The following is a 12513-nucleotide window of genomic DNA, read 5'->3' on the forward strand; positions in this document are numbered from 1 at the left end:
TCTGTCTTCACCTCCAGTTTCATGGAGGTCCTACCTTCTTCACCTGTACAGGCCTTTCTCCTCCCCCTTCCTCAGTACTTTTCAAGAATGGGCATTTTGGTGCTGCTGACTTTGGGTGACTAGCGCCCTACGTCCAAATGGGACGTAGACATTTCTTTTGATTATGCCGCTCTATGTCTTCTCGCAGTTAGAGCTGTCCCAGGAGTACTGGAAACTTCTGAAGCACTGAAAGCCTCACAATCCGGATAAAATACCCCAAAATAAATTTTTTTATAAATGATTTTGGAGCAGGTCAGAAAACCATCTTCTAACTCGAATTTAGAAGGAACAACTGGGGAGCAGCTGAGACTAGGAGGTGGAGCAGAAGAAAATTTAAATAGGGCTACATAACCCACTTGTCAAGACTCCTGTACCCTTTGCACCAGAAAAAGAAGTTAAATATCAAAAATTAAGGAAAAAATGCATAGTTTAGCATGTTTAGCGTTTAAACACTACACAAAACTATCTCATGCCCATATAATTTATTGTTCCCAATGACAACATTTAATATGTTTTAAATGAATATTCATAACTATTTGCATGCATTTCTTAATGGTATCCTGAAAACCAGCTCTCTTTGGAGCCACTGAGGACTAGAGTTATCCATATCCCTAGCTTCACGATATGATAAAAAGAAAAGACAGCTTATTCAATAGCTCAATAATTATTTTCAATAGCAAGTAAAATTTTAGGCAAAATTTAGAATTGCTTTACTATACTTAAAATTCAACTCCTACATTTAATGTGATTTGTTTGCATTAGATTTTAATTCTTGTATGCCCATTTGAAACTTAGCAGATAGTAAGTACTAAACAAATAGGAAAGCTATCATTCAAAATTGATAAATTGATATTTATTTACCCATTTCAAGAGAATTTTCCTTAGTCCTCCTATGACACACTTACTTGTGGGATTTCTTCATATTAGCTCCATCTGGCCCTTTGCCACAGTCAAATGCCTGGATGGTGAAAGTATAATCTTTCTGGAGTTCACAGTCAAGTTTTTCTTTAGAGCGGATCAATCCCTCCCCAGTGGACTTATCTACTACCATGGCTTCGAATGGGACATTCTGTCCATGAATTTTAAATTCACAAATCTCACCTAAAGAAATCCAACACGAAATAGGTTGGAAGTTGAAACAAAAAGACACATATTTATGTCCTTAATAAGTATGTTATTATTTTTGGCAGCCAGGGCTTGTGAGGGTCTGTGGGCAAAGCAATAGCATTATGCTTTAATAGATGGGTGAAGTCTGGGAGCTTTAGTAAAACAAAGCACACATCTGCCTTTTGCATCCAGTCATGCAGGAGTACAAAGAGAAATATAGCCAGGCATTTCACAGGAATACTTCTCATATAGTTCTAGGGTAAAAAAATGAAGATCTGAACAGTAAGCTATGACCACTGCTATGTATGCTAAGCTACCAGAAAGCTGAATGGCTTATTTTAGTTTGACCAGAGTGAAAAGTTAAAATGCAGTGTTACCATGTGAAAGATTATAAGATTCAGCACCATTATTAGACACATTCTGTCAAAGATTTATTTTTTGGGGGGGAGGGGGGAAAGCAAAAACAAAACAAAAAAAGCAGTCTTCCTGTGTAATGTATCTGGCTAGAATTTAGGAACCAAAAACAAATTACTAAATGAGAAAGGTAGAAATATCAACATTTCAGGCATCCACTTCAACTGTTGGCAGCATTCAGCTTCTTGACATCTAACAGGTCCTATGGAGCCTCTCTGTACTATCTGACTTCTGTTCTTAAATAATCTAAAGACACGTACGAGTATAATTTACTAAGGCTTCCCTACAATTCTATGTCTGTGGGAAGTAAGCACATACCCCATTAACTTAGAGACATGGTATACTTCAGCTTTACAACTTCTGTAATCACAGAAGGCAACATTTAAGAAATACAGGTTTGCAGCCTAATTATTGGAAAATTAGTTAGATGGGAGTGTTGATATATTCCAAAGAAATCAAATGCAACTTACAAACAAATCTAACTGGAATGCTAACTTATCTGTAAATGTGTCCTGTAAAAAAAAAATTCCATTGAGAACAAGGTGTAAAAACCAAGTCTTGGAAGATGGCTCTCTCAAAGGTCCAAATCAGCAAATGTTATCAAGTTTCAAGTTTATTTTAGTCTTGATATACCGCACATCAAATGTCTGAGCGATTTATCAGACTCTTAACATAAATAAAATCATAAAACAACCCCAAGAACATTTAGTTCAAATGGATGTCTGATCCATAGATATTTCTAACCAAAGGTTTTGATACATAACAATTTTCATCAATATTTACTTGAAAATGTAAATAAACTGGAGAATAAAATGGGATAAATAGAGCATGACAGATCTTCTGCTTAAGTGCCGATTCCCTATTTCATAACCAAAGTTAGTAGGTTAATAGTCAAAAAAGGGATAGAAAGAACCCTTTATCACCTTCTTTGGTGACTGTCACCTCAAAACTCTCTGAAGGGAGAAAAGATAAACCCAAGTTAGTTATATAGAAAAGACTAAAGAGAAAGTAAATAAGGAAGGAAGGCAGAAAAATCAGATTACATGGAACAGCACTGGACAAATCTTTTGACACACACACAAGTCCCCTGTCAAGCTGCTTTAAGCACTAATTCTATTACTAAGAAATTCTGCTTCTTGAACACATTTTTAAGTTGAAACATAGAAACCTGTTTCTATCAAGTTAAGCTGAGATTAGATCACATCCATAATTTCTGATGCTCTGCAAAGAAAGATTAGATCCTTACCTCAATAATCTTATTTCTTGTATATGTGTCTAGTAGTCCTAAACTATAGGGTTATCCATCTGAACCCACAAGTTAATTGTAGAAGGATATCACTCATCTTTCAACTCTGCCTCCTTCCTAGTAGGCTTGCTCCTGCCCACTCAGTTTGTACAAAAACAGTAAAGAATCCCTATAATAGGAGACATAACAGGAAAGAGAGGAACAGAGAAACTCCCCAACACTACACTTCTGTTCTGCTCTGTAACAAGTATAGCAAAGAACATTATAAAAAAACTTGCCAAAAAATTGCGTGCAACCACCACTAACATTTATAGAGCTCATAGCTACTCCCATGTCCTGCTATCAGGCAGAGGCACAGCTTTTTTTTTTCCTCCCCCAACAATCTTAGCCGAGAGACAAAGAAGTTCTTCCAATCCTGGCATATGCTCTTATCAAGTTAGAAAGCAGGTGAAGCCCACTCACAGGATGGGACTTCAGGACCACTAGACACATATACAAGAAAGAAGATTATCAAGGTTAGAACCTAATTTTTCTTTATAGTGCAATGTGTCTAGTAGTCCTGAATTGTAGGGACGTACCAAAGCAATCTCCTGAATCTAGGGCAGGATTGATGAGCCTGCCTTCAACACAAGAGGACCAAAAGATGCATCCGTCCTGGCTGCCATGTCCATCCTGTTAAACCTGGTGAATGTACTAAGAGTGGACCTGATGCAGCTGCTCTACAAATCTCCTCAGGTGAAATTGCCTGAGCCTCTGCCACAATGAAGCCATCACTCTGGTGGAGTGTGTTTTCAACGAGATTGGTGCCTGCTTACCACAGCCAATGTAGAGTACGTGGAAGAAATTGCCATTTTAATCCATCTGAAGATAGAGGCCTTCAACGCAGTCCTCCCTCACTTGGTTTGACGGGTCAGGACAAAAAGATGATCTGAGATCTGAAATTCATTGGTAACTTCAAGAACTCTCCTGATGTCTAGTAACCAACACTTTTGGCCTTTTCCTTTGAGCCTGTGGAATGAAAAGCGGGCAACCAGACTTCTTGACTGACATAAAAAGCTGAAACTATTATCAGTAGAAAGGGCGGGACCATGCGCAAAGAAAGCTCTGCTTCTGTAATCCTCAGAAACTGCTCCCTGCAAGAGAACGCTTGCAATTCAGACTCTCCTCGCAGACATAATTGCTACCAGAAACACCATCTTGACTGTTAAGATCTAGAGGGGAAGCCTCCTGTAAGGGTTTGTACACAGCCTTGAAGAGACCTTGCAAAACTTGCTATGGTGGCTGCAGTCAGCTTCTAGGATGGAAATGGTAACCGCACCAAAGGGTGTAAACTGAGAGCCCCTTTGAAAACTCTCATCATGTCAGGATGAGAGGCCAAAGAAACTTTCTCCCCCTGAGCTTGAAAACATGAAAGGCCTGCTACCTGTTCTTTCAGAGATCCAACTGACAGACCTCTCTCGAGTTCCTCTTGCAAAAAACTCCAAAACTACTGCGGAGGGAAGTTTCGTGGAGACGCCAGGAAGTACTTCTTCACGGAAAGAGTGATTGAGCATTGGAACAAGCTTCCAGTGCAGGTGATCGAGGCCCGCAGCATCCCAGACTTCAAGAATAAATGGGATACCTATGTGGGATCCCTACGAGGGTCATGCCAAGGACTAGGGTCACTAGGATATAGACTTGAAAGAGCGGGTCAGTAGAATGGCAGTATAATTATAATTATACTTAAGGGGATCAGTAGACTTAAAAGGGTGGGTCAATAGTGTGGGCAGACTTGATGGGCTGTAGCCCTTATCTGCCGTCATCTTTCTATGTTTCTACTGAGACTGAGGCTCGCAGGAGCTCTACATTGTCCTTTGCACACCAGTGTTGAAGCGTCTTCCAGGCCTTAGCATAAGCCGCCACAGTCAAAGGCTTTTTAGTTCTAAGTAGAGTAGTGATGACCTTCTCCAAGTATCCTTTGAGTACTAGGGCCTTCCACTCAAGAGCCACGCCATAAGTCCAAAGTGTTCCAGATGCTCTATGGGGGCCAGACCCTGAGTCAGGAAATCTACCTGGACCAGTAATTGGAGGCTCTCATCTCTCTGTAGATGAACCAGGTCTGTGTACCATGGTCTGCGGGGCCAATCTGGTGCCACCAGGACTACCAACCTGGATGATTTGAAATCCTGCAAATGACTTGGCCCAGCATGGGCCATGGGGGAAACACATACAAAAGCCCTCTCTTCAGACAAGGCTGGGCTAACTTGTCCAACCCAGCACTTCCAGGCTCGCATCATCAGCTGTAGAAACGATCCACCTTTGTGTTCACTGCTGAAGCCAATAAATCCATCAGCAGGAGACCCCACCACTGAACAATGCTGTTGAACGTTTGTGAGAATAGTGACTATTCCTACGGGTCTAGAGTCTGCTGACAGATAGTTGGCCTGAACATTCTACAATCCTGCTACATGAGTGGAGGAGAGTGCCTAGAGATGGGCTTCTGCCCAACGAAACAGGAGCAAAGCCTCTAGCCATAACTGGGTGCTTCTGGATGTAGGCCACCGCTGTTGCACTGTCCAAGAAGACCCTGAACTCTTTGCCCTCCAGGGATTCCAGGGCCTGCAATGGTGTTGCAGAATTCAGAGCTCTTGTGCAGGAACCCAGGTCAAGGAAATGCCCTTATTGTAAGTCTAGATGCTGAAAAAGCGTTGGACAAAATCCTATGGGATTACCTGTTTTGGGTACTGCCGCAATTGGGCATTATGGGGAGTTTCCTAGCTGGAGTTCATTCTTTGCATGATCAGCCCACTGCACAACTTTTGGTGAATGGGGAGCTTACTTCAGCTTTCATACTTGCTAGGGGTACACGACAGGGGTGTCCCCTTTCATCCATGTTCTTTATTATTTCCTTGGAGCCACTAGCAGCTAAAATCCGCCAGAAACAGTCTTTGCAAGGTATTCGGATGGGGTCCCAGATATTCAAGATCTTCCTCTTTGCAGATGATATGCTTATTTTTCTGGGAGATGTGGTGTGGGGGGTCCCTCAGCTGATTACTACTATTCAAAATTCTGGGTCGTTCTCTGGCTTGCGGATTAACTTTGAGAAGTTGGAGGCGCTGGCAATATCCTCTAAGTGCGCAGCCAGGGATGACCCAGCCTTCCTGCTGCAATGGTTCCAGGGCAAATTAAAGTACTTAGGCATCTATCTGCACTCCGACTCCAAGGTGGTGCACTGGAGAAATACTGCTGATAAATTTGACTCCATTAAAGAGTTGTGCCGGAAGTAGAAAGATTTCCCTATATATTTTCTGGGTATAATTGCCCTTATCAAAATGGTTATCCTGCCAAAGCTTTAGTATCCTCTCCAGATGATACCTCTTTGGGTCAAACAGTCTGACATGCAAGTGTATAAAGAGATAGTCTCTTCTTTTATATGATGTTCTAAACAGGTGAGAATGCACTATTATAAGCTGATTAGGGATAGGAAGTGGAGTGGCACGAATCTTCCAGATTTGTGCCTTTATAATGCGGCAGCTATCCTGAAATGTCCTGGGAAGTCCTGGTTCGCACCAGCTGGGTTTTGGAAAATGCTGGCTACTCAGATTTCGGCCTTTAACATCTTGGGGAGTGGAGCTGTACCCCGCGTGTCGTTGATTTGCCCGCTGCAGAGCACTTGATGTTGGTGGAGGGTTTCTTTGGGAGGCTCCTCGGACCCTTCACCTTTCTTAGAGTTTGTGAATAACCCTGGTTTTCCTGCTGGAACTGCAGATGTTTTCTTTCTACAGGAACGGAAGACTGGATGCTGCTTTGTGGGGCAGTTTGTGGAGGCTAGTTCCGGGTCAGTTCCCCCATTTTCCTCTTGTCAGAAGCAGTGGTGCTGGTCTGATCGGTCCTTGCTGGCTTATCTGCAGATTCAGAGTTATTGCGATTCGATCTTTCTTCACTAGAAAGAGCATTTTTATCCATCCTGCCCGAGTTTAATACGCTTTTGGGTTAGTACCATTTAGGAAAAACTTTCAAGCCCTTGCAGTTTCTGGAGCAGATGGCATCTGATTGGGGGACTGCCTTGGGGGAAGAGGTCACCACTGCTGAATTGTCTTCCTGCTTTACTGACACTGTGTGGGCATCGCCCAACATGGGCCTTCATGAGATGCATCTTAAAATAGTGCATAAAGCCTATATCACGAAAAGTAAGGGACATCGGATGGGGTTGTGGTCACTGTTGCCCAACTCATAGGGGCACGATGGTACATCACTTTTTGGAATGTTTCTTTCTGGGGGATCTTTGGAATGGGGTGCTCCGCATTGTGGAGAGTATTATTGGGCACTTGATAGAGTGGTCCTACAAGACTCTGTTGCTGGGTGTTATGCGCCCCCTGGTCAATGCTGGTATTGCGGAACCCCACAGGCATTTTTGTTGGTGGCCTTTGAGTTGACCAAAAAGCTAATTCTGCTGTACTTGGTGGGAGTTGCACGCTCTACTGTATACCAGTGGAGGGCATGCATGTCGCAAATGGCATCCTAGGAGAGAATGCATAGAAACAGTCTGAGTAGCTGAAAGAATAAGGCTTATCTAGACTGTTGGAGTACCTTTTAGTGATAGATCCGGGTTCTAGGAACAGGAAGGGAGGGGGAGGAAGCGGGAGGGGGTGGGGGTTTCTCTTCAACACTAAAACTCGGAGCTTGCAAGGGGGTTCTACCTGGGGGGATCGTTGTTGGGCCTCCCCATTTACCCACATAGAGATTTAAGTGTTCTGAGATGGCACGACTCCTTCTCTTTTGTTTTATTTGGTTAGTTTGCTACCGCTAGTCGCTATTGTTGATTGTATTTCACTACTGATATTGCTGCTGTACTGTTTTCAGTGACTATTATTGTATGGCAGATTGTTTCCTCTTTCAATGCTTCTTCAATAAACATATTTTCAAATTGCCTCCCGAGGACCATGTCCTCTTTGCGATCCTATGTATCTTAACATCACACCCCCTTCACTGGGTAAGGAAGCTCACTTGGTGACCTGGGCTATCAGTGATCTACCTTAAGCTGAACAAAATTCAGAAGCCATCAGGTAGAATTTTGGTATAGTCTTAGCCACTTGCAGTGATCCCTCTGGGGGCTCCCAGTGCTCTGTAATCAGTTTGGTGATATTTGGATGCGAGAGAAAGAACATGGTTTGAGAGAAGGAGCCAATCATAACTGAGCATTATGATGTGGAAGCTTGTGGGGATTCCAATTTTAATTCTCGCAGTGAATGTGTAATAATGTCTGGCAGCAAAGCTGACTTGAACAGTCCTTCCTCATGTTATTCACACCATCAAGGGTGTCTACTCCATTGCAGATTTTGGTATCATCCACAAAGAGACAAATCTTACCTGACAGCCCTTCAGCAATATCGCTTACAAAATTATTAAAAAGAACAGGCCCAAGAACTGAACTTTGAGGCACACCACCGGTAACATCCCTTTCCTCAGAGCGATATCTATTGACCACTGCATTTTCTCCCAGGCAGAGGTCCCAAATGTGAGGAAACCTCTGAAGCACCAAGCCTCAACTGAATGTAGAGAAAAACCCAAAAATAACAAAAATCGCAGAGCAGATCAGATCAGATCAGAAAACCAGCTCCTCAACTTACTTACACAAGGAAAAACTAAGGGGGCAGGAGCAAGCCTACTGGGAAGAAGGTGGAGTTGAAAGATAAGTGACATCCTTCTGCAATCAATTTGCGAGTTCAGACGGCTAAACCTACTGTTCAGGACTATTAGACATACTGAACTAGAAGACCCTTTGAGGGAAATTCTATAAACAGCGCCTAAAGTTAAGTGCTGGTAGGCACCCTACTGATGCCTAAGTTAATTGGGAGATGCCATTTGAAACGGCAAGCAATGTTAAATTTAGAGCACTTACTGGCAACTAAACCGCACCTCCAGAGGCGCCTAACACCACTATAAGCATGGCTGATGCTGAAAGTGGTGTTAGGCAAATGCGTAGGCACGATTCATGACAAAGATAGGTGCCAGAAATGTACCTTGAAAACCCTGGCCTACATTTCTGGCGCCTATCTTTCCCAGAAGCGTGATTCTCTAAACGGCGCTGTAGCAATTGACAAGCGATCAGTGCAGTTTAGAGAATCCAGGCCTTTGTTATTCCCTTCACAATTTAGAATCATAAGAACATGGTGCAATTATGTCTTACCAAAAATTTTCTTTCATTTAATCAGCTGTACTGTTCTGAACAAGTGGGTGTTATCTCCTCCTACTGCAGTTGAAGGTAGAGAAAACCTGATCTTCTAGTAAACTCACTGGTATAACCTTCTAGTGATCAGTGGAAAATTCTAGGACGCATCTGCCAAAGCAGCAGAAGATCCCTTTGTAGAACACACCTATGCCCCATCAACCACTACAACTGCAAAAATTATCAAGCAAGCATAAACACAGAGTGGCACTCACTATCTTGCATATGCAAGAATTGTTCCTGTGGTTGGGAGTGTTTTTGTTTATTTGTAAAGGAAAGAGAAGAGCATCCCATGAGCCTGGGGCCTTAGTCTTCTGAGGGTGGGCTTCATCAACAGTGCAGCAGACTAAAGGAAAGAAAAGTATCGAAGACATAATTTCAACAACCTTGTTGTAGGCTGCAATGTTCTAACAAATGGGATGTACCCAAGCAGAAATACCAGGCCGGGGGGGGGGGGGGGGGGGGGAGACAAAGCCCTCTTAAAGGGCTGCTCTGCCAAATTCCAAGCAGGATCTAGCAAGCACATGTAACCTGAAATGCTTCACAAAAGAAAATTGTGATGACCACATTACTGTCTTACAAATCTCCAAGGTAACATTCTGGACCTCTTCCCAGGAAGTCACCTGAGCTTTCAAACCTGGATGCACCAGATGATTCCTACAAATATAGGCCAACTCTAACTGCCTTGATCCACCAGACAATAGTGGCCTTGAAAGTAGCCTAGATCTTATGAGGGCCATAGAACAGGATGAAGAGATAAGGCGAAATTCATTTGTCTGCTCCAAGCAGCACAGCAATGTACTCTAGTCATCTAACTTGTGTAGTCTCTGAGTCAAAGGACTGGAAACCTCCTTTGGAAAGAAGGGCAAACAGAACTCCTGGTTCACATGGAATGGAGAAAGCACCTTGAGTAGAAAGGAGGAAACTGTGCAAATGGATACACACACACAAAAAAAGATACAAGTCCTGACAAGACAATACCAAGACTCTCCAAAATGAAGAAATTGCTACAAGGAAAACTTGAGCATAAGGTCCTCAACTGAGCACCTAAAAAGGAGCCCCAGAGAGTACGAAGAGGACCAAATTCAAGTTCCAGAATGGAAAGGAAGGGCGCACTAGATATCGCACATAAGAAATCCCCTTCAGAAACCAGGCCATCTCCCCCATGAGTTTATTTATTTATATTTCTATCCTGTCTTCTTGTGAGCTCAGAACGGGTAACAAAAGCACATTCACAGTAGATTACAGTAGACACATAACAGTCAGTTATATTAGACATTCAAGGAACATTACAGTTATACAGTTATATGCAATTCCTCAGTTTCTGGTAGCCACGACTCCGACTCCAGGTACCTAAAATTGTCTCCGACTCCTCGACTCCAACTCCACAGCCCTGGTTATATGGACAACCATGGTAGCGTAGGACATGACAGGATGTAGAGAAATGATCATAGCAGTCACAGGGGGTGCTTCCTGTTGATTATATAGCAGTGTTCATCGGAAGAAGAGAGTATAGGGGAGCAACTTGCTGGAGGTAGTTCAGATGAAAAGGAAGGTTTTTACTGCTCTTCGGAAGCTCATCAATGAGTTCAGTGATCTAATCTATGCAGGCAGCTGGCTCCATAGGCGTGGGACAAAATGGCTATAGGAGCGCTTACGGGCAGTTGCCTGGGAAAGGCCCTTAACTGTGTCCCAAAAAATGGAAAGTGCAGCCACTTGATCCTTTAAGAAGCTTAGTGCCAGATACTAATCCAGACTTTGCTGTAAAAAGAAAAACAACCATTGGGAATAGGAGCCTTCTAGGGAGACAGTTCTCACTCAGCATACCAATTCTCTAAAACCTTCCAAACCTGCTATAAGCCAGCAACTTGGAAGACTTCCAGGACTTAAACAAGGCAGAAACAACTGTGGGCAAAAAAAACCACACTTCACTAAGCATCCTCTTTCAAGGGCCAAACCATAAGCCAGAAGGATTCCGGATCTTCCATTCCATAGGACTCTGAAAAAGATTACAACATTGTAGGCAGAGGAAGTAGCCCAGCTACCAACCACCTCTTCAGGTCTGCATACTTTGACCAACAGGACCAATTCAGAGACACCAGAAGGACAAGATTAGGATGCTGTACTATTCTATACAAGAGTCAACCTATTAGAGGCCACAGATGGAATTAAATAAAATAAAATAAAAATTCTGCATGACATGATCTAGAAATTGGAACGACGAGTGAGGTAATTAAATTTGCAGATGACACTTAACTGTTCAAAATTGTTAAAACGCATGCGGATTATGAAAAATTGCAGGCGTACCTTAGGAAATTGAAGACTGGGTGTCAAAATGGCAGATGAAATTTAATGTGGACAAATGCAGTGATGCATATTGGGAAGAATAACCCAAATCACAGTTACCAGATGCAAGGGTCCACCTTGAAGGTTAGTGCCCAAGAAAGGGATCTGGGTGTCATTGTAGACAATACGATGAAACCTCCTGCCCAAAGTGTGGCAGCAGCCAAAAAAGCAAACAAGATGCTAGGAATTATTAAAAAAGGGATGGTTAACAAGAGTAAAGATACTATAATGCCTCTGCATTGCTCTATGGTACGACTTCACCTGGAGTATTGTGTTCAATTCTGGTCTCCTTATCTCAAGATATAGCGGCACTAGAAAAGGTTCAAAGAAGAGCGATGACACTCCTCTCATAGGAGGAAAGACTAAAAAGCTTAGGGCTCTTCAGTCTGGAAAAGAGAAGGCTGAGGGGAGATATGATTGAAGTCTACAAAATCCTAAGTGGAGTAAAACGGGTACAAGTGGATCAATATTTCACTCCGTCAAAAATTACAAAGACTAGGGGACACTCGATGAAACTGCAGGGAAATACTTTTAAAACCAATAAGAGGAAATATTTTTTCACTCAGAGAATAGTTAAGCTCTGGAACGCATTGCCAGAGGTTGTGGTAAAAGCGGATTGGACAAATTCCTGGAGGAAAAGTCCACAGTTGTTATTAAGACATGAGGGAAGCCTCTGTTTGCCCTGGATCGGTAGCATAGAATGTTGCTACTCTTTGGGTTTTGGCCAGGACTAGTGACCTGGATTGCCCACCTTGTGAACAGGCTACTGGGCTTGATGGACCATTGGGCTGACCCAGTAAGGCTATTCTTATGTTCTTATTATATATAGGGGCTCCTCCACTAGCCAATGCTGAACCAAAACATCTATCCTCTGAAGAAATGCTCAGTCTTGTCACTGAAATACATAGCCGTCAGGTTGAACACCAGCAGCCCCTCTGATCCTGAATGAGCTGAAAAGCCCCCAGCTCTCATCAGAATTCAACTGAGAGCAGCTGAGAAAGTCATGTTTGCCTGTTATATGAACTGCTGAGAAGAGGCTCACAGTTTCCAATGCCACCACCTAACTCCTGGCGTAACCTTGTTTATATAGGCTACCACTATGGACAGGTGTATTGTACTGCCCAAGTCTCAAGGCGATGATCAACCATGAAAC

At 42.9% G+C, this 12513-nt stretch overlaps 1 protein-coding gene across 5 annotated transcripts in view; it reads right to left on the reverse strand.

Moving 5' to 3' along the window:
• The window catches only part of CLSTN1 (calsyntenin 1), a 117862-nt gene that overhangs the window by 66686 nt on the left and 38663 nt on the right, over nt 1–12513 (reverse strand). For 3 of the 5 annotated variants that reach the window (XM_033921643.1, XM_033921646.1, XM_033921648.1), the window contains exons 3-4: nt 2484–2513; nt 945–1140 (exon numbers count right to left, since the gene is read on the reverse strand). In XM_033921643.1, coding sequence (XP_033777534.1) covers nt 945–1140; nt 2484–2513 — 226 coding nt within the window. The remainder of the gene's footprint in view (nt 1–944; nt 1141–2483; nt 2514–12513) is intronic. The other 2 variants (XM_033921645.1, XM_033921647.1) reach the window with 1 other exon arrangement.

This window comes from Geotrypetes seraphini, chromosome 15, assembly GCF_902459505.1.
Source record: "Geotrypetes seraphini chromosome 15, aGeoSer1.1, whole genome shotgun sequence".
In the NCBI taxonomy this organism is placed as follows: domain Eukaryota; kingdom Metazoa; phylum Chordata; class Amphibia; order Gymnophiona; family Dermophiidae; genus Geotrypetes; species Geotrypetes seraphini.